General features: G+C 40.2%; 1 protein-coding gene across 2 annotated transcripts in view; it reads right to left on the reverse strand.

The window, feature by feature from the left end:
- Nucleotides 1-1,323: 1,323 nt before the first annotated feature.
- LOC121277683 (kelch-like protein 29) overlaps nt 1,324-27,820 on the reverse strand; it is a 515,535-nt gene continuing 489,038 nt past the window's right edge. For both annotated transcript variants that reach the window (XM_041187306.1, XM_041187307.1), the window contains exon 14: nt 1,324-3,464. In XM_041187306.1, coding sequence (XP_041043240.1) covers nt 3,281-3,464 — 184 coding nt within the window. In that variant the 3' untranslated portion in view covers nt 1,324-3,280. The remainder of the gene's footprint in view (nt 3,465-27,820) is intronic.

The raw sequence follows: 27,820 nt of genomic DNA on the forward strand, positions 1-27,820 counted from the left end.
GTCAGAAATCTGTGCAGATTCATGTGGAAAAGTAGTGGACAGGTGCTGGGGAAGTTAAGGATGATTTCTAGTACATCAGAGAAAACTTATTTGTACTTGACTGCCTCTTGAAACAAAAATGTTGCTCTCACAAAGCATGGGATTTGGCGACTGGTGGAGATTCAACAGTAATGTGAGCACAGTTGTTACTTGAGGGGCAGAGAAGCAACATTGGAGGTGCATGTTGTAATGTGGTGCATCTTCATGTCCCAAACTGTTATTGTGCATCTTTTATTACGTTTACTCGATTATATGTTACTCCTTCTCCCAGCAAATGGAGATATTGTCCAAGAATTATTTTGTGTGATTGATTGTTAAAGTGAGGGAGCCCAGGAAGAAGAGGGACAAAAATAGAAACAAAAAAACAGGAGTAGAAGTAGGAGGAAAAGAGGAAACTAAAAGACTGAGAAAGGGGAAGAAATGAAACATAATTGCTGAAATCGGAAGTGTCTTTTTAAACAATATTTTAAAGATGAATTTCAATGGTTACATCAATTGAATTTTTAAATTCTAAGTCAAATTTTGAAAGATGTCTGCAACACTTGCTGAATAAATGTCATGAAGCTCCAATCTTCAATGTAAATTCCGCTTTCTGTCATGTTGTATTGTTCTTTTCTTTTGAATAACAGTACCAACTGAATTGGTAGCAGAAAGAGAGGGAGAGAGATGCTTCGAGGCTAGAAAAACCACCATTGACTCCCATTTAGACCTTGGATAGGTTTATAAAGGGGATACATGGACTTTGTTTGAATTTAACTGGAGATTTGTGACATATGATACCAGCTATTTATAACTTCATGCCAACATGCTGACCCTGTGGTTTACTCAAAATTAATGAAGCCCCAGGATATACTTTTGCAGTGTGTGGCAGATATGCAAGGAAGGAGATTTATAATGCAGTGATGAGGAAAACTGTCAGAAAACATTAGTTAAGCCCAAGTAGGATTAGCTGCTCCTTTTTAGTTTTTGTTTTTATCTGATTGGGTCTGTTTCATTGATTAAGCATTGTAGTTTTGAATTTCAGTTTGAGTTTGTGCTTTACTTGCATATCAAAGTGACCTGGGAAAGCCTCTTTAGATATGGGCCCATTGCAACTTGTGGTTGAAAATGCCCTAATAATTTATTAAATAAGATTACATCTTTATCAGAAAATACTGTACAGAAGTATTTTGGTCCATAAACTGCTGTAGTTCTACCTTACATATATATATTATATATATTTTTAATACTGGAAGTTTACAAAAAAAAACTCATTGCTAATGAAAAATTGTGCCTATATATTGAACTACTGTACATGGTATATTGAATACGTATTCAGAGGATTGAAACTCAGGATACTACCTAATATGTGAATATATAAATCATATTCATACAGTACATACTTAAAGCTGAAACTGGTATGAGCATCGCACTAGATTTATATAGGAAATCTTAACTATCAGTACTGGAGATGTACACACTGATGTATCTATCCACAATCATAGTATTGCATCTATCCACTACCCTGCTATAGATGAAGAGCCAATATAGACTATCTGTTACTCCTATGAGTTGTTATTGAGCCATGAATACCAGAAGTAAACATTTCAGCAGCTTCTTTCCTTCCATTCCCTCCCCTTATTTATTCACAGATGTGGACGTTGCTGGTAAAACCAACATTTATTGCCCATCTCTAATTGCCCCTGAGAAGGCAATGGTGAGCCCAACTTCTTGGCAACCAAGTGGCTTACTAGACTATTAGAGGGAAATTAGGTGTCACATTGCCCACATTGCTGTGGGTCTGGTGTCACATGTACACCAGACAGTTAAGGATGGCAGGTTTCATTCCCTAAAATACATTAGTGAATCAGATGGGGTTTTACAATAATTTGACAGTTTATTACTGATACTAGCATTTTTTTTTCCGATATTCCAAATTTATTTAATTAACTGAATTTAAATACCCCTGCTGCCTTGGTGAGATTTGAACTCATATCACCAGATTATTAATCCAGTCCTCGGGATTACAAATCGAGTAACATAACCCATTATGCTACTGTTCCCCTGGGTATACTACACATAAGGAGCAACTTTGTCACATAGTGACATTTAAGTGTAAAATTGAATGGGCAGTTAATTCACCTGGATAAAATTTTACTACTTTTATAAAAAAAAACCTTGAGATTAGAAGATTTTGCCTTGCTTAGATTTAGCATTTTAAAATAAACTAGATAGAGAATGACCAGGCGTTTTTACATAATAATCTAAAATGAAATATGCCAAATAGGTAAAAATATCCTCTAGCTAAATGGCACTTTTACATTTGATGCTGTAAAAGGGATTACAGAAACAAATACTAGATTTATATAGATTTATTGTTAGTGCAGCAAGTTTGTTCTATATCATCTAAGATATAAACATGGAAAGAATTAAACCAGATGGCAATGCAAGACATTACAGCTACAACCTCTGAAAACTCATGGCATTAATCTCACTGCTTTTGCTTCTCAATAACAATTCAGAAAACAGCATTGCACACCTCTGGGTGTTTAAATTCATCACCAATGGGGGGACTGAAAATAAAACAAAAGAGAATCTAAAGATTCTTCTTTCAAATCGTTTCCTCCCAAAATCATTTGCATTTTTTATATTTTTGATGGTTCTTGCAGCTGATATTTCATATAATCAGAGAAAGCTGTCTCTAGACATGATTTTGCTTTTTTTAAGCATTACTTTCAGTGTAGTTTTCTGCTGTTGTACATTTTAGACATGCACAACTTGTGGACAATCCAAGCTTCCTGTTGGTATTGTCCCAGTGTACAATAGAATTGCTTGAGATCTTCCACCACATTGTCTAGGATTTCTTGTGCTCTGTGGGACTACGTCTTGCTTTTACTGAATAGTGTACATGCTGTTACACTCTGGTATTGTAGATATTACGCTCTACAAACCAATTTTTCTTCTAAATGGCCTTTAACAATATAAAGGTAACTGTTTGAAAGCAAAACTGATGATTGTTATAAAGCGGGCATTCATACCCAAATTGCCCAATATCTAAAACAAGTGTCAGGTCTTGTGACACTACTAGAAGTACCATAAGTTATACTATAATACATCCATAGGGATTTTTGCCCTATTTCACCTAATGGTGAGTATGGAATCTACATTCAATGTAGACAGTAAAAGCAACATATGCATTGTTTTAAAGCACTGCTACAGCAGAATAAAACAATTTGAGAACTGCTATCCCCATGTCATAGTGTCAACCACTTTGAATGTATTTTTTGATGACTACACAGCCATGCCTGAACACTGGGCAAGGCATGTTTTGCAGGAGTGTCCAATTGTTAGTTTGGGGATCATACGTTTCCATATTTCCCAATGCAGGTCCTTCACTACTGACGATTCCTCCTGTAGCATAGATTTTCCCATCCAGTACCACGGCACTGTAACAGACAATCCGTTATGAGTGAACAATTCAAGTAATCATCACCATATCATATACAAAGTACAAGGCTAAATTTTCGATCGTCAAACATAGTCACTCCTGTGCAGCATACACAGATCACTAAATACTTGCTTTTTAAATAATTATTGTCATGATACAACAATATGGCTTATTCTATAATATTATAGACACATCATTATAAGCATGGGATATCTTTTCACTGGAAAACAGTTTTTTTTTAACTGATCACTATATTGAAATCCCATGTATAAAAAAGTCACTACATTGACAATGAACAGTACCTACAGACAGTTTGATGAAATGAAAAGACAAAGTTTAAAAAATACTCAGTTGTAATTTATAGCATTTATGACACTGATTCAACAACTTTCTAATTTAAAGAAGGTGCAGTAACATTTTCTGGTTGTGAACAAGATTAGAAACTGACTTCAGTCTCTTCAGTATTCAATTTTCAGACTGAATCCTGAAACAGAGTTCTTTTTAAAACAGAATGTTTGTAAATTGTAAAATCCTGTCATCACATGATATTTGGTGCTAGCACGTGCCAAATGTTTTGTTGTGTCAGGATTGAAAATTCAGCAAAACATCTCAGTTCCTCTGTGTGGCATCAACATGATGACTTTGGGGTGGGTTGTTTCATAACTGAAGCTGATGTGAAGCTTTTTTTTATCTGTACGTAAACAAACATTTTTAACATTATTTTCCAGCCTGTTCCTCCCAACTAATAGTGATGCATCTATGCACCCAGTTGCGTAAATAGTACAATATCAATGCCATAGGATAAAGTAATCCATTAATACATAACCAGGGATTTTGTGACAATCATTATTTTATATTGATCTCAAGAGACACTTCTACTACTATTAAAGAATTTAAATAATAGATAGTTTCCACTGTAACAGGAATATTCTAATCAGCTATATGATTAAGTGCATGGTAAGAATCTTCTCTTTGAAGTGGTGCTTTAATATGTTTAGAACCACTATATACAATTAGTACCAATTTAGATGCTTGCACTGCAATTTAAAGAATTTTATTTTGTAAATATGCCTAACATGAACATGATGGCACATTTACCTGTCAGCAATGAGAAGGTCTTATGTTTTGTAGGAAAACATCCCAAGGTGCTTCACAGAAATGTGGTCAGACAAAAATTGACACCAAGTCAAAGGAGGAGATATTTGGATGGGTGACTAAAATACTTAATTAAATAGCTAGGTATTGAAGTAAGTATTAAAGGAGGAGAGTGAAGTAAAGAGGTTTAAGGAGGGAATTCCAGAGCTTCAGCTTTATAGCTGGAGGTGTCCCTGCCAATGGTATGATGAAGGGATTAGGTTGCACAAGAAGCCAGAGTTGGAGGAACACAGAGCTGTATGGCTGGAAGATGTAACAGAGATAGGGTTAAGGTGATGGAGGGATTTGAACATATGGATGAGAATTTTAAAATCAAGGTGTTGGTCAGCCAGAAGCCAATGTAGATCGGTGAGCACAAGGTGATGCGTGAACAGAACATGGTGCTCAAGTTTACAGAAGATGGAAGATAGAAGATGAATGATGCATAGGAGAGCATTAGAATAGTGGAATCTGTTGGTTACAGAAGTATGGGTGAGGATTTCAGCAGCAGATACAGTGAGACAGGTTGGAGACCAGCAATTGGAAGTAGGCAATGAGGAACTGGGTTTGAAGTTCAGTTTGAGTCAAATAGAATGTTGAGATTGTGAACTGTTTGTTTTAGCCTGAGGCATTAGAATCAAAATTGGAGGGAATCTCTATAAAATTGACTACAGATTTGTAGAGTCAGCTCAAACTGGCACCTCAAAAACTTAACTGAATGAGTTGGGATTCACTTGGCGATATTACATCATATGCAATTTTAACAATTTTTTATTAACTTTAGAACTACTAAAAATATGAACATTATCCAAAGAGCGACAACCAAATGAAAGATAGCTTTAGGTATGATTACGATTTTTTTTGTGTGTAGCCCTGCTCATCATAGCAACCTAAACCAGAAAACAAATTTGTGCAGGTCTGAAACCAGCAGGTGTTGGGGGTTCCACGGAGGTTTGGGTTTACAGATAGATCAATCTGACATTCATCCTGTTTATATGTACAATATTCAGCACATTAATGAGGTGGTTCCTGTTTTTGCGACTTAATCTGGATGCACCCTAAGTTTCAAAGTATATAACAAGCAAAATAATTTCAATTGTGTGTGAGCCATTTTTATATTGCTATTAGTATTAGGAGTATACGTGCTTGCATGATGAATCAAAGCGCAGCCTACATATGTAGATAATTATGGTATTGTCGTTGACATGCTGTCAAAGTATCGTAAGTAATTTTGTGCCATGCTTTCATTTCTTCCTGACAAACTGTTGCTTTTGATGGCTCCTCAGCCCACTCCATTTACTCAGCTGCTCATTATATACAGAACTTTGTATCAATCGTGAACAATTATGGTAAACATTCCTCCAACTCACAATGAAATACATTTGACTCACCAGTAGCACTCTAGCCTTTGAGTCACAAGGTTTTGAGTTCAAGCCCCACTCTAGAGATTTGAGCATATCTATTTAGGCTAATATTTCAGTGAGGAAGCGCTGCACAGCCAGAGGTGTCACCTTTCAGAGGAGCTTGCCTGCTTAAACAGGTGGATGTAAAGTATCCCATGGCACTGTTCAGAAAAGAGAGTTCTCCTGGTGTTGCAGTCAACATTTGTCTCTCAACCAACATTGAAAACAGACAATTTCATTGCTGTTTGCGGGACCTTGCTATACATAAATTGGCTGCCATTTTACTCACATTACAATAGTAACCATGTTTACTTGAATGTAAAACACTTAGGATGTTTTGAGGTCAAGATTTTTCTTTATACTTAGTCACAAAATGACTTGCATTAGTTAATGTGATGGATACGAACAAGTACACTGAGAAATTTGCTTAGAGAAGCATCTCTCAAATAGAGGTTCCTTTGCTCTGAATAACACTTCATAATAAACTGTATATATTATTCATGAACATAAGTACAATTTCCCATTAGTAGAGAACAAAATATGATCATTTGTTCTTTGAAGGTCACTTTAGTTTCTTGGGTTTTATTGATTTGTAACCATCTGTACTCTATTGAATTGAACATGATTAACTTTAAGGCAGGTAAAATATCATATGACTGTTCAATTAAAGGGATAATCTTTATAGGCAGAATCTTCTGTCTGGCATGCAGGGGCGGGCCTCACACGCCGACACACAAAATGACATATGGTGACATCAGACATGCGTCCCGAAGTCACTCCTACCTTCAGTTCGGCGGGTGCGCACCAGAGTTGGCTGTGCACTTGCTGAACTGTTAAGGCCATTGATAAATTAATTAAAGTAATTGTCAGGACTGCCCGTCCGACCTTAAGGTTGGCAGGCAGGCAAAGAGCCCAGGCGGCCTTCACATTTTTCATGAAACTTCATCCAAGAGCGGGATGAGGTTTCGTGAAGGATTTATTAATGAAATAAATTTTTTAAATCAAAATTCATAAATGTCCCAGCTCATGGGACACTGTCAAATGAGGGGACATGTCTGAATAATTTTATTTATTTATTTTTTCAATGTTTCATAATGAAATTAATTTCCTTGAGGCAGATCTGTGCCTGACTCTCCCTCCTTCCCCGCCCGCACAGATAGTACTCAGCACTTCCGGGTGTGCGTCAGGCTGGGTGGGCCTTAATTGGCCTGCCCGTGTAAAATGGCGATGCGGAGCTGATGGTGGGCGGCGATTGGCTCCACACCCACCTGCACCCCCTCCCGACCAGCCCGCCTAACAGGGAGAAAATGATCCCCAAGAGAAAGTGTTTTGCATAGAGCAGGATGGTCAATTGCTGGTATTTGCTGAGTTTGAGTAACAGTGACAGCACTTCAAAGTAAAGCACGCAAAAAGCTTTGGGATGTTTATGAAAGACATGGTAAGGTGTTATATTCAGACAACTTTATTTCCTTAAGTAATCTGATTTCAATGTAGTGTCCCATATATTCAGCCTAAGTAAGGAAGAGAAATAAATGTGTTCCTGGTCTTCATTACTGTCAGTGAAGTGAGGTCATGGTCAGTCTTTGCTGTGGTGGTTGAATAGCTTGGCCACACTAATTTTTTGGACTCATACAAGAAAAAAGAATCACTTTGGTAAGGTATTCCAGTGGTTTACCTGTCCTTTGCAGCCATATCCTGATTTAATTCACTGCATTTTAAAGAGAAGCAGAGAAGATTTTTTTTTTAAATTGTGCAAATCTACATCTATAAACTCAAAACGTGAATGACTTGATTTCACCTAAGAATTATGTAATTATTGTGAAAAGGATATTTGGTTCTTCTCCCTACTTAAATTAAAGTGCATTGCAAAACATTTCTGGTAATGTCCCACTAAAGCAGGGCTCATTCACTACTTGTTTGCAGGTCCCACAGCTAGATGTCACTGCTGCATTCTGTACACACTGTTCAGCAGGACAATGAAAATGCTCCATGAATACATCTCATTAGTGAAAGATGGTATGTTATGCCATGGTCACTTCTCTTTTCTATACCCATAGGCATCAGCATATATAATTTTGAAAATGTAGAATATCTTCCAAGATGCTGGTGCAGAAAGGCAAAAAAAAACACTTGTGCATGTTAACTATTAATCCCTAAGAGCCCTTTCAGAGTGTATGCCTGTTATAGGTATATAATATTGATGCTTTAAAGCTTTGTATAAATACAGATGATTAAAATCAGAGAGCTGTATACATCTCATTACTATACTCGTGTTTCATGGATTGATATGTAAAAGACCTTATCAAAATAAATGTTAAATGTAAAAAACCTTAATCCAAGAGCACAAGTTTTGAGATTTGAAATTGCAGCATTTAATTATGAGGAATTTATAGTTTTAAATTAGATTCTAATCAGCTTCTTTCAGTTATACACCAGCACCTTGGGAGATTTTATTTATTTAGTGAATGAAAATCCCCAAAGTCTCCTCATTTGCTGAGTTTAAGGTGATCAGTTTCCCAACTAGTCTGTGGGGAACACTAAAGGGACACTCTTCGACAGCATTGTTTGGGTCTTTCCACAAGTGCATACTGAGGCCACAGCAATGGAGGTTGGCTGCACAGGGACTCTGGCCTGTCCTGAATCTATTTAGCAAGGACTACTGTCAGCGCAGCCATTCAAAACTTTCAATAAATGGAGTTTATCACAAGAAACTTGTTAGTGACTTCCTGTGTTTCCCATTCTGATTCAAAGAATATCTGCTGGTAGATCTTGCTCAGGAAGGATGCTCCATATGGGGCGCAGAGGTGGGCAGTATATGGGTTGAACAGGTCATCATGGAGTGGTAAATGAGGTGCAGTGAGGATGGTTTCAACCAGATTGTGCGTTTTTGTCAGTTGGTGGATGTGTGGCGGCTTGATGTTTTCAAGGACAGGAAGCCAGGGGAGAGGTGTTGACCAGAGAGTTTCAGTTATGATATGCATTGCTGCATTCAGTTAAGTGTGAACAAGATGTGTGTGTGAGTCGACCGTTGCCAATCAGGTGCACAGTACTCTGCTGTGGAGTATGATAGGGCAAGTGCTGAGGTCTAGGGTGTTGTGGCAGTAGCACCCCATGCAGAATCAGCAAGTTTGGTTAGTAGGGTGTTTCTGGTTTTGACCTTTGCTGCTGTTTTCTTCAAATGTTCCCGAAAGCTCAGAGTCCTATCCAGAGTCATTTCCAAGTATGTTGTGTTGGGATCATGCTTTAGTCTCTGGCCATCCATGTAGATATGCAATTCTTTTTTGAGTGCCAGAACTTGATCACACGTGCTGGGACCCTACTGACACCAGCTTGGTCGACATTAAGGGTGATCTCTACTTCTGGAGATATGCGTTTTAGGATAAGACGCTCAAAGATTTTAAAGCACACAAAGTAGTGAAATCGATTAATAGCTAGCCGCCAATGTGAGATCTTTTCCAGATTTTGGAATGGCGATGATTTTTGCCATACACTACAACTCTGGGAGTAAGTTTGAGCTGATGATTTTTGTGTAGAAATGAGTCTGCCAAGCATGAGCACAGGCGCCAAGTTGTTTCAGGGATTCTGGCATGATGTTGGCATATCCCACTGCTTTGCCACATTTTCAGACCCCTTAATGCTTTTTCCAGTACTGTGATCTTAAAGTGACCAGGGCAGCCATGTTCTGCATGTCATTGGCAGTTTGCTATAGATGATGTGTTTTATTTTCTTTTCCAACGGTGTCCTTGCTACATGGAGCAGATGACTGGCAACTTGGTTCGGGGTGACCGATGGCCGATTTAATGTAGGTGATTCTTGGACTGCTCCAAGACGGTGAATCAGGCCCCAGGACTTCTGACTGGAATGAGTGAAATTGGGGCCTGCTGTCGTGTCCTCTGATCTGGCGTGACATGCAACATTTGAGAGATTCAATGAGGTGGTCTACTATATCAGGCTCACCAGGTGGTTCATATTCCTTTTGGGGTGCTGCACTCTCGGCATCAAGGCATGGGATGTAGATGGGTCAATGTCCACTTTGTGAGATAACCTTTATGTTCAGCATTAAACAGAGGAAATATTCTAGTATGGTACACTAGAAATATGTTTTGGGGAATGAGGTGGGGTGAGATACTACCTTTTTTGAAGGCCTTTCTTTCTACATAACTTGCTATCTTTCACATAAGTTTAAAAAAAAGTGGTCTCTTCTACTAGAATGGTAAGGGTTATCTATCTCCAGTGTTTGAGGAATACTGATTGTGCCTCAACAGTATGCCTGAACCTCAACCTCAGGAGAGTACTGGCTACAACATTATGACATTTCCAATTCCTATCCTCATCATTCTTCTGACAATCTCCCAACTTCCGGGACATTTTTAGGCAGATTTATGGTGTGAACTGCATTAAACTGGGATTGTTTAAACCCATTTAATTTAAAATTGTTGCAGCTATCAGAGGTCCAAATCCTTCTTCCAGATAACATGAAAGGGTCTAGCTTCCATTCTCAACACATGCCTGATCTGCAACTATTTATGAAGGTGATGCTGTTAACTGAAACTCCTCCTGGTATAGTATATCTTCCACCATTAATGTTAGCTTACTAGCCAAAGGATGAGGGGCATCAACCTCCTGCTTGGCCTGTCACCATGGCAGAAAATATCTTGTGGGTATAACCAGAGTAAAATCAGGGAGCCATGAGACACTAAGTTGGCTGGGGAGCATAGATACCTACTTACTAAGGAATATGAGGGTTTATTGTCTGAGGTGTTTCTGATTCCAGATAAAGTGTAAGTAAATTATAGATTATACACTGTAGTGAAATAAGAGCTTTCGGGAAATATAGTTTGTTTTTAATGCTGAATTCCAATTAGCAAACTAAAACTTACCGGCGATGCTGGCAATTAAAAGGAAATTTGTTTCTGAAAAAAAAAAGTTCAGCAAATCTTTCTTTTTTTTGAGACAGAGAAAGGCTTTCATAATGTTATTATCTGCAGGTGCCCCAACAATCCCCTTCAATACAATTCATATGGTAATTCCTTAGGACTAGAGGAACAGGAGTAGGCCATTCAGCTCATTTACAACTCCATTTATATACCTTTCATCTATATCTCTGGCTGTCCTTGACTAATAAAAATCTGTCAATCTCAGTCTTGAAAGTTTCAATTGACCCAGAAGCCTTTTGTGGGAGAGAGTTTTGGATTCCCACTATCTTTTGGGCGGGATTTTCTGCACCTGCCCACCGCCAGGAACTTCAGGTCTCGCCGCAAGTCAATGGGCTTCTGGTTGGGGTGTCAATGGGCTTCTGGTTGGGGCGTCAATGGGCTTCTGGTTGGGGCGCCGCCTCATCGACGGTGGATCCTGCCCGCGACGGGACCAGAAAATCCCGGCCTGTGTGTGAAGAAGTGCTTCCTGATATTACCTCTGAATGCCACTAATTTTAAGTTAATTCCTCTGGTTCTGAACTCCTACACCAGAGGAAATTGATTTTCTGTACTTACGATTCCAAATTCCTTTATCATTTTAATGTCTCAAACTTTCTAAACACAAGGAACTACACGCCAAGTTTATGCAATCTGTCCTCCTAATATAACCCTTTAACCCGCTGTGTCATTTGGTAAATATTCATTTTACCTCTTCCCAAGGCCAAAAACCCTTCCTGAGGTGTGGTACCCAAAATTGAATGCAATACTCCAAATGAGGTCTGACCATTTGCAAAGCAGAAGCGTAACACAGTCATTTTTATATTACAGCCCCTTGAGATAAAGTCCAACCCTCTATTTGCCTTTATGATTACACTTTGAACGTGCTCATTCACGTTAAGTGATTTCAGTACTAGACCAGCTTCCCTATATGTCCCTTTTCTTCTAGCAATAAGAAAATATTCCAATTTGTCTTTCTTGGATTCAAAATGGACGACTTCATACGTTCAACGCCATCTGCCATTGTTTTGCCCATTCATTTAATCTGTCTATGTCCCATTGTAACTCTCTGCTCCTGTTTACACAATTTACTGCGTTTCCTAACTTAAAGGCAACTGCAAGCCTGGATAAACAACTTTCCATTGCTTCTTCCAAGTCACTGGTATAGATGGTGAAAAGCTGAGGTTCCAGTGCAGATGCATGGGGAACACCACTTGCCACATTCTGCTCATGATTGCGCTTTCCTTTTTCCTATTCTGCCTTCTACCTCCCAACTAATTAACAGCTAATATCTTTCATGGAGTGGTGCCTCTCTAAGCAGCTGCAAAATCTAAATGATTCAAATGCACAATGAACATAAATTATGTATGTGATAAGCCAAATGTTCTGGATGAATATCAAGATATTTTCAAGAGACTAGAATATCTGGAATAAACTCAACACATTAACTTAAATGCATCTCTATTTCGAATCATAATCCACAATCTTCCAATCTTCCTCTGAAAGCAGCAAGACCACCCAGATAGTGTGAAAGAACTGAACAAGATAAAAGGTTTTTCACACAGAAAATGGATAAATCTAATGAGACAATGACATATTATATATAAGGAACCTGGCAGGGTAAGACTAATTATAAGATGTAGAAGGTTGATGGTGCAAGATTACGTGCCACAAAATATGGCCTTTCAATCTGTTGCACATGTATTGCTCATGCCAAGACCTCCTACAACCCAGAACTCTTTCAATGCATCTCACAGCGACCTTATATCAATAACAGCTACCACAGTCAAGCTGTAATGGAATACCTTGCTACATTCATATCCTCAAGTACAAGTTTATAGGTTCAGAATGGCATTGGTGTAACTGCTGGTATACAGAGTAAAGGGAAACCCCAGGTAAGATGGAGAACAAGGATTTGCAGGAACAAAAACAGAAAATGCTGGAAACACTCAGCAGGTCTGACAGCATCTATGGGGAAAGAAACAAAAGAGTTAATGTTTCGAGTCCGTACAACACTTCTTCAGAGCTAGATTTGCAGAAGTTGATCCTATTCAGTAGATATTTGCTATCTATGAGGATGAGGATAAAGGCTATTGGAAGGACAGCCAGAATACAGACTGTGGCACTTTGGAACAGAACGATGTCCAAAGAGGGAATCAGGAGGAAGGGAACTATAATGGAGTGTGAACCCACAATGTTCTAACTTGTGATAGTGTTATCAACTGAGCCGCCGCTGACATCTTTGGGGATTTTAACTTTCATATAGATTGGGATAGATAGGCTAGTACAAGAAAGCTCTAGAAAGGAAGTGAATTTTTGGAGTGTGTCCATGATAGTGTTCAGCAGCAAAAACTAACAAGGGGGTGTGCCATATTAGCTTTAGCAATTAAAGTCAGATTTAGCAAACAGCCTAATGGTGCATGAACATTTATTTAATAGCAACCATAATATGATTGAGTTTAATGTAGTGTTTGAAAGAGAGAGATACAAAACAGCTACTAAGATTCTAGATTTATGTAAGGCTTACTTCAATGCAATGAGACACAGGCTATCCACAGTAAACTGAGCAAATCAGTTAATGGTTAAAACAGAGGATCAATGGGATTCAAAAAAATAATTGAATGTGATACAGAACTAGCCTATACTTCAAAAAAAGCTAATACTCTACTTGCCAAAAAGCAGCCATGGACAACTACACAAGAAAGAGACAACATTAAACTAAACGTAAAAGCATACAAACAGCAAAGATCCTGGGGAAGAGGAGAGATACAAAGAATGCAAAGGGTTGACAAAATCTAAGAGTGAAAGGGAGTGTGAAAAGAAACTTGCCAGTGACATCAAAACCAACAGAAAAATATTTACAATTATATTTAGAAAAATAGCATTGTAGGCCCCTAGAAAACTCATAATGGTGATACTGTCAATGAAAGTGAGAAGATGGTGGACATGTTGAATGATTACTTTGCATCAGTTTTTGCAGCAAAGGAAGAAGTCGACGTGTCAGAGATCCCAAGGGAGCTAATACTGAATCAGGGACAGCAACTCACCAAAATTAACACAAGCAAAGTAACAACCATTAAGAAACTAATAGCTGACAACAGAACAGGTGGTTTCCATCCCGGGTTTTAAAGAAAGTGAGTGAGAACATTGCAGATGCCCTAACTATATAATCTTCCCAATTCTCTCAGTCCAGGAACCCTTCCTTTAGATTAGAAAATTGCATATGTAATTTTGCTATTTAAGAAATGTGTCAGTGGGAAGCTTGGGAATCATAGATAAGTTAGCCTATCTTCTTTTGTCAAGAAATTACTGGAGTCTACAACTAAAGATCAGGTTATTGCTAATTGTGAAAATCTTCATGCTTAAAGGGTAGGCCATGCCTGACAAATCTGATTGAATTTTTTTGAAAAGGCAAGTAGTTGACAGGGAAATGTCTACAGCTGTTATTTATATGGACTTCCAGAAGGCATTTGATAAAGACCCTCAAAGTAGAATATTAGCCAAAGTTGAATCCTATGGAATTGAAGGCAAATTGTTGGCTTAATTAGGCAATTAGTTGAGCAGCAGGTGATAGAGAGTGAAGATAATGGCAAGTATTGATTGGCAGGATGTGACTGGTGGTGCTCCTCAGTATCTGCTTTGAGGTCTCAATTATTCACTGTTTTATTAATCACATAGATGATGGGAAAGAAAACAACGTATCCAAACTTGTCAATGACAAAAAGATGGGTGGCGTTGTAAGCAATATAGATGGAATCATAGATTATAAAGAGATATTGATCGAGTAAGTGGTTGGGCAAAACTGCAGCAAATGGATTTTAATGTAGGCAGATGTGAGATCATCCACTTTGGAACTAAGAAGGATAGATCAGTATACTTTCTAATGAAAATCTAGAAACATTGTGATTCAAAGAGACTTGGGGGTCCAGGTACACAGATCATTAAAATGTCATGTACAGTACAGAAAATAATCAAAATAGTCTGATGGAACACTAGCCTTTATATCTTGCAAACTGGAACACAGGAAAATAGAAATCATGCTTCAACTACACAAAGCCCTGATTAGACCATACCTGGCATACTGTGTGCATTTCTGTGTGTTACATCTTTGGAAGAATATACTGGCCTTGGAAGAAATGCAGCTTAAGATGATCAAAATGATACCTGGAACCAAGTGTTAAATTTCAAGGAGAAGTTAAATATTGAAATTCCTGGTATTTAGATGGTTAAGGGGTGATTTGATTGAACTTTTCAAAATATAAAGGGGGACTGATAAGGCAGATAGAGCACTATTTCTAAAAACAAAAAAACTGCGGATGCTGGAAATCCAAAACAAAAACAGAATTACCTGGAAAAACTCAGCAGGTCTGGCAGCATCGGCGGAGAAGAAAAGTGTTGACGTTTCGAGTCCTCATGACCCTTCGACAGAACTGGTTCTGTCCAACCAGTTCTGTCGAAGGGTCATGAGGACTTGAAACGTCAACTCTTTTCTTCTCCGCTGATGCTGCCAGACCTGCTGAGTTTTTCCAGAGAACTATTTCTGTTGACTGGCGAGTCTAGGCCTCGGGGTATACTCTAAAAATCAGAGCCAGACTTTTCAGGAGTGAAATTAGGAAACAACTCTGCACACAAAGCATGGTAGAAGTTTGGAACTCACTCCTGCAAAAGACCATTGATGCTGAATCAATTGTTAATTTTAAATCTGAGGTTGATAGATTTTTGTTGACCAAAGGTATTAAAGGATATGAAGCAAAGGTGGCTATATGAAATTAAGTTGCAGATTAGCCAAGATATTATTGAATGGTGGAACAAGCTAGAAAGGATAAATGACCTAATATTGTTCCAATGGCTTCACAAATCAAGCCACTGTAAAACAGTCAGTACTGACACTTAATGGGCTTTGGGTTGGGCATGTGGCTGCCATCACTAATCTCTTGTACTTTGGAAAATAGCAGCAATGAGGTGACACTGGGCAGCTGTGTGAAGGGGAAACACAGGCCATTCAGGTTGGGCTGTTTCCATACTCTATCTTATATGTATTTCTGCACCCTAGGTTTGTATAACGTTCTACAGAAATATTACTGACACAGCCATCAAACTATTAAATCCAGGGTTGGTCATTGATCTTAATACAAGAGAAACAAAAGGAACTTATGACAGGGAAGGGTTATATGATTTAAGGAAAGAGATTCTTTGACGGTCAAAATAGATAAAATTTGCTGGTCAATTATCCTGAAAAGATAATTAGTTCCAGGGCCGTAGGTATTCAAACTGAAAGAAAATAAATCAATGCAGCTGTAGGATGATGAACTTGACTTGATACACAAGAAAACGAGATCAGACTATCAAGAAATGACAGACAAATCAAAAAAGCAATCTACTATCTGTTAGTCAGAAAGGCCTGTGGAAATTACAGGAACTTAACGGTGTCTGTTGAGTTTTGAAAAGGAATGCATGGACAGGATATTAAGAACGTGCTCTAAATATAAAGATGGGTCACTGATGTTGAAAGAACCCCGATACAAGGTCATCGACCTGTAATGTTAACTTGGTTTTTTTCTCTTCACAGATGCTGCCTGACCTGTTGACTATTTCCAGCCTATTTTGTTTTATTTTGTAGATTTCCAGCATCGGCAGTATTTTGCTTTTGACATAAGTAACATGCCGTGATGAGGGCAGTAATAAAATTAGGAATGAAAATCAAAGCAGATGGAGATCCTTTGCCTATGAATATTATATTCAAGGCTTCACAGTTGATGAATTTACAAAGCTGATGCCAGCCTTTTTGCTTTTCCTTCACGTTTTCCTAGTTTTCTTGAAGGGCATTAAGAGTCAACCATTCTTTACCTATTTATTCATGTAAACAGCAGCCTGATGATTAACTGGACTAACAACCCAGAGATTATGGCATCGATGTTCACGCTTCCACTATGGATGGGAAGTCAGGTGGGGGCAGGATTTAAAAATTAAAATAAAGAAACCTGTCTTCAAACATCTGTGCACACATCTGCTGCCATTGTTACAGCAGTGGGGTGCATACTTTATGTGTGGTATGTATGCCCCATCTTGGAAGCGGGACACTTCATTTTTATGGGCCTGAACTTCAGTGCAGTGGCAATCAGAGTCAGATTGTCACTCTGCTCCTAGTTTCTTACCTGGAAATCCAGCCGCTCCTTTCTTGCCCGAACTTCGACTTAGGCCAGACGAGAACTGCCTAGCGCAGCGAGATCCTGAGGGCTTGTGTTAAGGTTGGAGAGTTAAAGCTCTAGCTGCTGTAAAGCAGGTGAGCTTAAAGGTCCAGCCACTTTCAGAAGCCAGGGAGAAGGTAAGTTTGTAAGGTAATTAGGTAGGATTGGGAAGGGGTTGGGGGGGTGGGGGGATGGTGTTGGTTGGTCAGTGGAGGGTTGGGTGCAGTGGGGAGATTGAGGTTGGGTGGTCAGTGTCGGGGAGGTGGCTCGGTTGGTCAGGGTGGGTTGGGGTGATCAGTTTGGGGGTCAGGTGATCAGACGGTGTCGGGTGGTCAGTTGGGGTGGGGGGTGGGGGGGGGGTGGGGGGGGAGTGCAGTCCTATAGTTACCCAGGAATTAGAAGCAGTTTTAATTCTTCTAAATCTTCCTCTATAACCTTTGGTAAGAGTCAAACAATCCGAAGTTTGTGATTTATATCGTACTGTTGGATGGTTCCGACTGCAGGGCAATTGCATAACAGGTGTTTGAACTTCCTAGGCAACTGCCGTGCAATCCTTACCATGGGGTATTTGGGGGTGGTGGGGTGTGAGGTTCCTCAGTGCATCTTTGGGATTCCCCCCCCCAGTTACAACATCCCGGAGCTTGGAAGTTACGGGCCAATATTTAAATCAGACTGCCACAATACAGTCAGGAGCCTTTTTCAAATTTAGCAGCTGCCTTTCCCAGGCTAAGGAAACCATCCGTAAAATGGAGATGGGAGCAGCTAGCTCCAGCAGGTTAGTGTTTTCAGAGGATAGCTAATGGACCAGGAGGAGCCTCAGTGCTCCCCAACCCCTTTCCCATCTCTCAAGCAAACCTTCGGCCTCACAGCCCCCAATTGCGCCCTCTCCTTGTTGCCTTGATTGATGACCTCCACACTCTACCTGCCCCCCGACAAATCCAGTTTGCCCTATGATAAGCCAACAACTCTTACCCCCAACCAAGCCATGTTCTCTATCCTCCTGCCCTGTGATCGGCCAGACCCCCAGCTTTCTCTCCCTCTCTTGTTTGCTGGGCTCCAACCACCTATCCTCCTGACTTGAGTTTTTTCTTTCAGTCTCTCCCATTTTCCAAGCTTTGACCTGCACCACCCCACACTCTCCCATCCCCAATAAACACTAAGTTTTCCTGCCAGATTGACACCAACTCCCCTAGACCTTCATGAAACACCTATCTTTGTCATTTGCCCAAGCTGCAAAGCTGCTTTTCTTTCAACTGGCATTTTCATCAAGTCAGCCTGTCATTCCGAAATGGAAGATGGAAATTATAATGAGGTCCTGACATTAAATTCAGCACAACTTCCAAGCAGTGAGGATTTCTGGGTTTCTCTCCATCCACCCCACCACCCCCACCCACTGTGCCCTGCACCCCACCCAACCCTTCCAGGAATAGTGCTCTCCAACTCCCACAGCCACCCATGAAATATTCTAGCCCTATGTTTAGATCATATCGAGTTGCCAAACTGAAATCACCAGAAAAAAGAAGTGACTATGAAAGCTGAATTGTCAGAAACATACAAATAGTCGTTAATGTCCTTCAACGAATGGAACCTGCCATCCATACTGAGTTGTGTACATGTGTCTTAATCCTACATTAAAACAGTTGATTCTTAATGCCCTTCAAGGCAGCTAGGAATAGGTAATAAAAAAATTCCTTCCTGAATTCCACAATCCCTGTGGACCACCTGTCTCATTCTCATCAATTAATTCTTATCATACAATCCCTTTTGCTGTCATTTAAATAGCTGAATAGAATCTGTCTCTCCAGCCTAACTTCCTTCCTAATTCAAAGAAGGTCAACATTTTAGCTTTGCTTTATTATTTTGATTCTGCTGAGAAAGCCACAAGGAAAAGCAAAAAGGCTGGCATCAGCTTTGTAAATTCATCACTGCACAATCAAGTGTACTAGATGGCTTATTTGTCCAGACACACTAATCATCTGCAAATGGAATCCCTTTGGTTCATGTAGCCATTGGGGTTCACACAAGGAGTCCTGGTGGGCTAGTCCGTTTTAATCTAGGATACACTTGCAGTATTAGAACCTCTGCCACTTGGAAAATATTCTGTACATAATGGTTGCTGGGTCCTCTAAAAGACTGTGGCTGGTGGGTCAGTTGAAATTTTGAAGGCTGGGTCAAGAGCTTTATGTTAGGTCAGGTATCAAGGGTTATGGAGAAAAGGTATCTGAGAACTGATCAACCGTGATCCAAATTAATAGTGCAGATGGTTCATGGGTCTGATTGGCCTACTTTTCTTATGTTGTTCTCCACAATGAAAGCTGTGAAGGTATTTTCCTTGGCAAACATGAAATGGGACATTACAGGGTCTGCAAGAGCAGGCTATAAATTGGAGGGGGCAAAAAAATCACAAGGTCGGCTGGGGTGGGGTGCCACCTGCCCTTCCTCTTCCTGCCACTGTTTGGCCAGCGGTAGGGAAGGTAGCAGATGGCCTTCTGCCCAGAGGCCAATTGAGTCACTTGTGGCCAATTAAGAGTCTCTTCTCATTGTTGCTGTCATTTACCAGTGGTGGGTGGGCTACATTGGGAGACTGGGTGGTAAACAATGGCGACCTCCCTGTGGGCTCAGTGGGGGCAGTGATGGTTACGGGGTGGGGCGGGGGGGGGGGGAGCTCCTGATCGAGCACTCTTTAGTCCACAGAAGGTCTCCCCAGCAGCAATGGTTGCCCCAGTGGCAACACCCTGCCCTATCCTCACCAACCACCAGACCCCCTTGCCAGGCATGCCCAACTGGCCGTGGTGACCCTTGACTCCACTTAGCTTGCTCCAAGGCTGGCACCCATTGCTGAATCTTTCAATGGGGTGCAGCAGTGGCACCACTCCCAATTGGCCAGCAGATCTTCGAGGTGATCTCTCAGCTCTTTAAGGGTTGGGATCCACGACAGCAGCTCATTAATTAGCTGATGGACATAAAATCTGGCAAGGGCTTCACCAAACAGTGGAGGCAGGATTGCCTTCCAGCCCAGTGTCAGGGCGATCTCTTCCCCAACAAAATCACAGCCATGGTGTCTGTCACTTGCTCCTTCTGTGGACAGAAGACTGGCTGAGTTGGTGATGTTTCTTGTGGAAGCCAGGGAGGATCCTACAGCATAAAAGGTTAATGCTGTTATCATCTTCACAAGTATGGATTGCACTGGACTAGTCCTCGAGGTAGTCTGATCAGCCTGCAGCAGGTCACAACGGGATGGTTATTGTCTCTCTGTTAAGGTGCAGATACAGAAGATGGAGGTCCTCTGACCTCCCTGGTATGATACTCAAACACTGGAGTATCACCAAAGTATAAGTAAGCGGGCCCTCAAGGGCCTTTGCATCTGAAGATGGTGTGCCTTCATTAATTAACCTTCTCTTCCTTGTCACAGTGTGATTAGAATATCCAATTGAGCTCCCAAACTTCCATCTTGCTCCATCACACCTACTGTACAGTATCAATAATTGCTTAAAATACAAGCTTGAAGAATATGAACTACAGTATAAAACTGAAAAAAAAATGAGAATAAATGAACAAAGAAATATGTACAATAAAGCAAAAAACTTGCTCCGTCCCCAAAAACTGTAAATGAAAATCCAACAACTTAGCTTGAAGAAAATGCCCAAAGCAGGCTGGGTCCATTTCCCAGAGAAGCACTCATTTTATATTAACAAAGAGCATGTTGTAGGTGATGTCACACATGGCCATAGTTCCGTCTATTTTATTTTTGGAGTGCACAGGCAATTTGTTTAAGTGTGTGGTCCTTTTAAATTTCTTGTTGATAAGATCCCAGCTAATGTTACTACTGGACAAGCCTGATCCCAGGGTTGGAACCCGGTTTGATAGATTCTAACCTTTATTTTTTGGTTTGATACGTGGAGAGTGGCTACTGAACAGAGTCACAGGTGTCAGCTGATGAACTTTAAATAAAAGAATAAAACATTTATTAAATAAGCAAAGGTGAACTATATTACATCTTCCCCGCCTCAACTATGCCTTTATAAATATGTACAGATTGGTAAGGATAACACAAGTTACAAAAGCTACCTCATAATCTAATGTTTACAGTAAGTACACAGTCCAAGTAAATCAATAGACACCACACTCTGAAACCAAGTGATAGATGCCACCCCAAACAGATGCTATGGATCTCTCCTCAACTCCCCCCAGAGGTGGTCACACCGTGATCCAACTGGTCTCACTGAACTCCGTCTTTCACACAAGGGTTTCCAATTTCCACTCTCGAAGAGCTCGCTTTGGAATCTTCTCCCAAATGATGCTTTCTCTCAGGCGCCTTCCACAAGGGTCCTCCTCCAGGGTTTTGAACTCTCCTTCCAATTGCCATGTACATTCAAGCTTTACCTTCCACGCACTCTTTCTCTGACTCAGCTGTGCCAACAGAACACCACTGCTTCACATGCCCATAATAGAGTTCTTGACCTTCAGCTGTCTCCTTGAATCTTCTGGCTTTTTGCAAGCCTATTTTGCTTTAAGTCTGCAACCTGCAGCTTTCTCCCTTTAAGCTGGAGCCTTCTTCTGCTCCTCGTTCTGAACTTCACTTAACAGGACCTTTTCCAGATTCCTATTCTTTCCCTTTGACTAGAAGGTCCTCTTGCAACTTTCTCCTGTTCCACTCCCTGGTTTTGGGGAGTTTCTTCTTTAGTTCTTGGAAACTGCTTCCTGCAGTTCCATCTTCTGTGTCCTGCTTCTCCTGGCAGCTGGCTTCTAACTTTAGTTTGGGACTTGCTATCTGTCCCTCTCTTATGCTGTTTCCAACTGAACTCAAACTGCTTTTTTCTTTGTGTCTGTATGGGGCCTCTTTCTTTGGACCCCTGTTGCTCGGCAACAGCACAATCTTCCTTCCTTGTTTGTTCTAACCTGCCTTCAAGAGTCATAAAATCTCATTAAAATGCAGGCATCTTTTAAGTTGAAACAAACTTAGGTTTCATCCTTTTAACCCATAAAACAGAAATACAAATTAAACTTAAAACTTTAAGGTATACCTTATTCCTAATACACCCAGATATATAACTTACTCAAACTATCTCTATTTCCTAACACTATGCATGTACAGTAATCCAAAGGGGCTGACAACTTGTGTGCAGCCAATGTATTGGACTTTTGGATTGCAGCATGACCACACAGCTTAGAGGGAGCAATGCACATGACCACATTTTGATCATTTGAATGTCCAGTTTTGTGCTTTGCAGACCTTCAAAGGTGTCTACTTTTGGACTGCAAAATTGCCAGTCTGAACATCAGACTTGGTAAAAATTCAGTGCAGAAAGCTTCGAAGCTCAAAATAAGCTCTGTGTTACCAAGGAGTCTCAGAGAACTTACCTTTATAACCCAGTAGTCAGGCTTCTAATCGTGTGTAACTGCACTAAAGGCAAAAGATACAAGACCTTCTCACCCATGCTTGGCTTTCATCTGAAGTGAAACCCACAGATTCAAACTTAAGTCTTTCAAAATGCCACTTCCTCAACTCTATCCGATCCCTGGACCAATCTCTTAGGCTGCACAGGAAGCTAGTTCATCTTGTTAATGGCTACCTAAGTCTTTTCCAGTCAACCTCCAGGTCGCTGCAGATGACAGAAGACACTGCAGTTGCCTGGAGTCAGCCTCCTGATTGCAGACCGGAGGCACCAGTGCTCCAAACAGACATTAGACCTGGGTTCAGCTGCAGCTGCAGTCCACCCACTGGGGAGGTTCCCTTCATAATATTAAATACCTCTATTATATTCACTCTGTGATCTCCTCTGTTTGCACTTCTGAGTCTTTTGTGCATTTGTACATCTTCATACTTGGCAGCATCTCGTAAACCTGCACCACACCTTGTCCATTGCCTCAACATCCTTTCCTCTAGTGTGGAGCCAGAAGCTGCACACAATATTCCAACTGTGGTCTTATTTATAAAAATTAATGTGTACACCTTGACCTTCATATTCTATACCTTGTCATAAATCCAGTAATTTTTATGGCATTTTCCATCTCAAAGTGGTGCTTTTAATATTTTGTCAACATAACTGTTGTAGTAGAATCTGCTCTTTTGATGGTGGGATCAAGACACTCACTGGGAGAGAGTAAAAGGCAGACAATGCTGCAATCTGGGGCAAAAAATTATTTTTTTCAAACATGACTATGTAAAGCATATCCATTAATTTAAAAATATCTAAATGATTTATTTTATGCATTAGCACAAGACAATTCAGTACAATTTTCAGATTCAACTCTCCCATTTCTTAATTTGGTCACTTTAATCAGGTTGGCCAAAATAAATTGTGGCAACATGATCTTTGACAGGCAATTCTTCTTACAAAAGAGAAAAATGTCACATTTTGCAAATTTTACATTCTCTCAGTGACTATTTTTATATTGCGTAACCTCATTTTGAAAAATATTGCACTATTTTTCAGTAACAACCTTATTAAATGCAAGTGACACATTCACACTAAACAGCTTCAGCTCAAAACACTTGAGCCTCCCTATCTTTGACAACCAGCTGGTTTGCAGGAAGGCTGCCATGTAACCCAATTTTTTTGTGATGTCTTTTCAGAGCATCCATAATTATTGACTTTGGGATTGATGAATGCGTGATACATAATTTACTGTGCTAAAAATGTTACTTCCTTTTACATTCAGGAATGTGTGGTTTCAGTGGAATAATTACCACGGCATTCATCCTTCAGAAGTGCAGCAACCCCTGACTGCAACACTATCAAAATGTGCCAGCCCTCTAGAATAACATGTAATGTTAAATGGCTCTTTGAATAATTATACAAAACACCCTCTCTGTGCCATTTACCCTTTCCATCTTAGCAGAACAAATATGTATCAAATGTGTTATTCAGCTGAGTAACTCCAAGTGTGACTTTGTATCAATAATAGGAGTCTGAAATATTTTTCTTTTGGCAAATAACTTCTAACAGATCCATATACTATTTCTAGGGCTTGGCATATTACTATTGGCTGAAATGTGGTTTGAGGCCATTATTCGCATCAGTTAACCTAACATTATGACTTTCGTTATATTGCCTGGTGGTTATTAATATTCTCTATTTTTACACAAATAATCATTCATCATTCAACATCACAAGACAACAACCCATTACACTAGCAAGAATGCTTTCCAAGTAATCTGAAAATAAACTTGAAATATTCAAATCCATAAAGACTTGCATTACATCACAATGAATGGGATTTTGCTGTAGAAATAACAGTGAGGCTAACAGCTGTTACTAAGGTGTAAATTGGGCAGCAACATCCAGTGATTGCATGTGCACAGTTGAATGTGGAAATCAGGAAGCTACTTTCTGAATCACCCTGCTTCTCCAGAAGCTGCACTACATTGGTATCTTGCTGAGAGACTTTCCATTGATATACATGGGGCAGAATTTTCTGGTTGGCATGCGGGGGCGGGCCTGACACGCAGACGCGTAAAATGACGCGCGATGACATCAGGCGTGCGTCCCAATGTCATCACACTCCCCGATGTCATTGTGCTCAGTAGCGAAGTTTCGTTTGGCAGCATGTGCCTGCCAATATGTAAACGGCCTATTAAGGATCTAATTAAAGTTATCCTAAACGCTGCGGGATGAGGTTTCCTAAAGCATTTATTAAATAGATTAAAAATTTTTCATAAATTTAAAAACATGTCCCAACTCATGTGACACAGTCACATGAGGGGACATGTTTGAATAAATTTTTACATCTTTTATTTAATAATTTTATTATCGATTCAATCTCCCTGAGGCAGCTCCATGCTGGCCCCAACTCTACCTCCTCCCCTCCTCTGCACAGTTAGCTACCAGCTGCATATTACTCTGGGCGGACCTTAATTGGCCTGCCCGTGTAAAATGGCTGCGTGGAGCCGATCACGGGTGGCAATTGGCTCCGCGCCTGCTGGCCGAGCCTGCCTGCTATATGAAAAATCCTGCCCATGAAATGGCATGCGATTGCTGTACTCAGATGATAGGTACCCACTAAGCTCATCAGAGAAAGTTGGGGCCTATCATTCAAGTGTAAGTGTACTTTTAACAGCATAATAAATCTTAATTGATGCCAAGCACCCTCTCTGGCACTGAAGATTAACTTTTATAAGTGTAGAATCTAATTATTTCAGAATCTAATTATTAATGGCGATTAAAAAAAGGATACATTTTTATTTCTTTTTTTTATCTTTTCTATTTCTCTCCTGATCTCATCTTTCTTCCTGTCTCTTTATTTTGCTTTCTAAACCTGATTTGACATTGTATATTTACATTTCTTGGTTCAGACCTCATTAACGATTCTTCAATCTAGTTTAAAGAGATACTCAGTTGTTTGCCCTGTTCATGGAGGTATCAGATCCCCTGTAGTGTTACCACTTAGGTAACTCAAGTCACCAGCTGCTCTATTCAGTTCCCACTGTGGTACTTTCCGTCTTCCTCTTTGCCCATTGCAACATCCATTAAGTGGATGTTTAATCATTGCAAGTTTCACTAAAGATATCCCTTGGAGAATCTATGGGTAAGTGCAAGTGTAATGAATGACTGGCGGCATCTGTTTGTACCTGAGAGCGATAAGTTAATCAGCCATAATCCACACGGGATCATGGGCATCTCTCTCTGGGGAGACAAGTCATTATATAACTCGAGGGACAGCAAACACAACAAGCATGGGGCAGGGCAAGGCAAGGAGGCCTCCATGAACTACCATAGCCGGTATAGGGATTGAACCCACTGGCATCATTCTGCACCACACTCTAACCATCTAGCCAACTGAGTTAACTGACCTCCACCTGCCTATAATATTTGAAATCTTTTTAAATAGAGAACAAAACACGCACACTGATTTACATAATTTATCTCACCCACAAATTAGAAGTTTTTCTATAATTGGTTTTAGGCAGTGGGTATAATCCAGCATATATTTAGATATTTTTCCTTTTTTGTGTACAACAATTTTCTTTCCTCATTCAGAAGAACTGCTAACATGATGAAACATCAAGAACACTGAATATATTATTTGTTTGTTTTTTTGTAAGTTTTAATGAATTTAATTTATTTATGCCTTGCTGTTCACTCTTCGTAGTTGTGGGTTCTTAATCGAAACTTTGTCTACCTTTTCCCTAGCTCTGATCTCATTATCTTTCTCTTGCTTCTCTCCTTTCTCCATTCAAGCTGTCTCCGAGTTCTTCTTGTCCATGAAATCCACTTCCTGCTCCCTCAGCAATATTCCACTAAACTGCTCACCACACAACTTCCCTTCCTGGCTCCTGATACAATGACAGTCTCCTCTCCTCAGGTATTGTACCCCTCCCAATAAAAGCTACTGCCACCGTACCCCACCTCAAAGAAAACCTGCTTGTCCTTCTGGTTTAAAGCATGTTCTAATAGTGTTTTCATTTCAGTCAGGGTTGCAAATGAAGGATGTTCCTCGAAGAGCGCTGCTCCATTTTTGTTTCATGGTAACTCAGTGCTGCCAACTGGAAAGGCGTTAGAAACAGCTGTGCATGTGTACTCGGCCCGCACTGCAGCCACCAGTGCATATACAACTGTTCCTCACGCCTTTCCAGTCAGCAGCATTAGTGAAGTTTTAAAAAGTTGCTTTAAAAACTTTGAACAGCACAAAAGAACTACCTTGTCCAAAAGTTTCAGGCAGTGAGTTGTGGAGCTGTCTCCCAGATTGGAAAGGCTTTGTGGAGCAAATGCCTGCAAATTATGAACTAGCTCAGTTGGTAGTCAATGGGATTCTTAATTCCACCATCATGGTGCCGAGCCCACATTAGGTGATTATTTTTTATTTAATAAGGTAATAAATTCCACTCAATAAATTGAACAAGAAACTTTTGGATAAGCTAGTTTGGGTACTGTTCTTTTGCAGATATGGTTTGTTCCAATATGAAATGTTGTGGCCGATAAATTCTTTGGAAGGCATCTGAATTTAGCACCTAGTTATTGTGGCTAGTATTGCTGTTACTTTCTCATTGGCATTTTTCCCTCTTACTCTGTCATAGCTTTCCTATACTGGTCTTCATTTTCAGGTATACTTTTAGGGTGGACTATGCAGTGGATGCAACAGTAACTCCTATCACTGTAACTACATCAGCACGTGTGTTGGCAGTGCTTCCCATAGTGTTGTGACACAAATAAGCATAACTTGTTCATTTTATCGTGGTTACTCTGCATGTTCATTTTTTTTTATATATAACAAACCGCTGCTTTGCTTGCTGCCGCTCCACACCTCACTCTCTCCAGCTTGTCATTTCCCTTGCTGACCCTACCACTTGTTTCTCTTCCACTCACCACTTCCCTTTCCCATTCCTTCCTTCCCTTTTGCCAGCCCTCTTTTGAGCCCCTGCTCACAGCAAGGGCGGACAAGTGAGCAGGAAGCAGCAAGGATTCGGGAGAGGAAAGTGGTGAGCAGGACTCAGGAGTGGGAAGGTCAGGAGAGGGAAGCAGCAAGTAGGAGAGTCAAGAGAGGAATGCAGTGAGTGAGAGGGAAGCTGTCGGTGGGTGGGCCAGGAGAAGGAGAAGAGAGTGTGAGGGAAACTGGGAGTAGGAGGGTCGGGAGAGAGAAGTGTAGAGCATGAGAGCCAGGAGAAGGAAGCAGTGAACAGAAAGTAGGTAAAAAGAGTTAGTAAGTTAATAAGAGTAGTAAGTTAGTAAAAGTAAGAGGATTTTTGGGCCAATTAGGTTCAAGACAGCCAATGGG

The sequence above is a fragment of the Carcharodon carcharias genome, chromosome 5 (genome assembly GCF_017639515.1).
Source record: "Carcharodon carcharias isolate sCarCar2 chromosome 5, sCarCar2.pri, whole genome shotgun sequence".
NCBI classification, from domain to species: Eukaryota; Metazoa; Chordata; class Chondrichthyes; order Lamniformes; family Lamnidae; genus Carcharodon; species Carcharodon carcharias.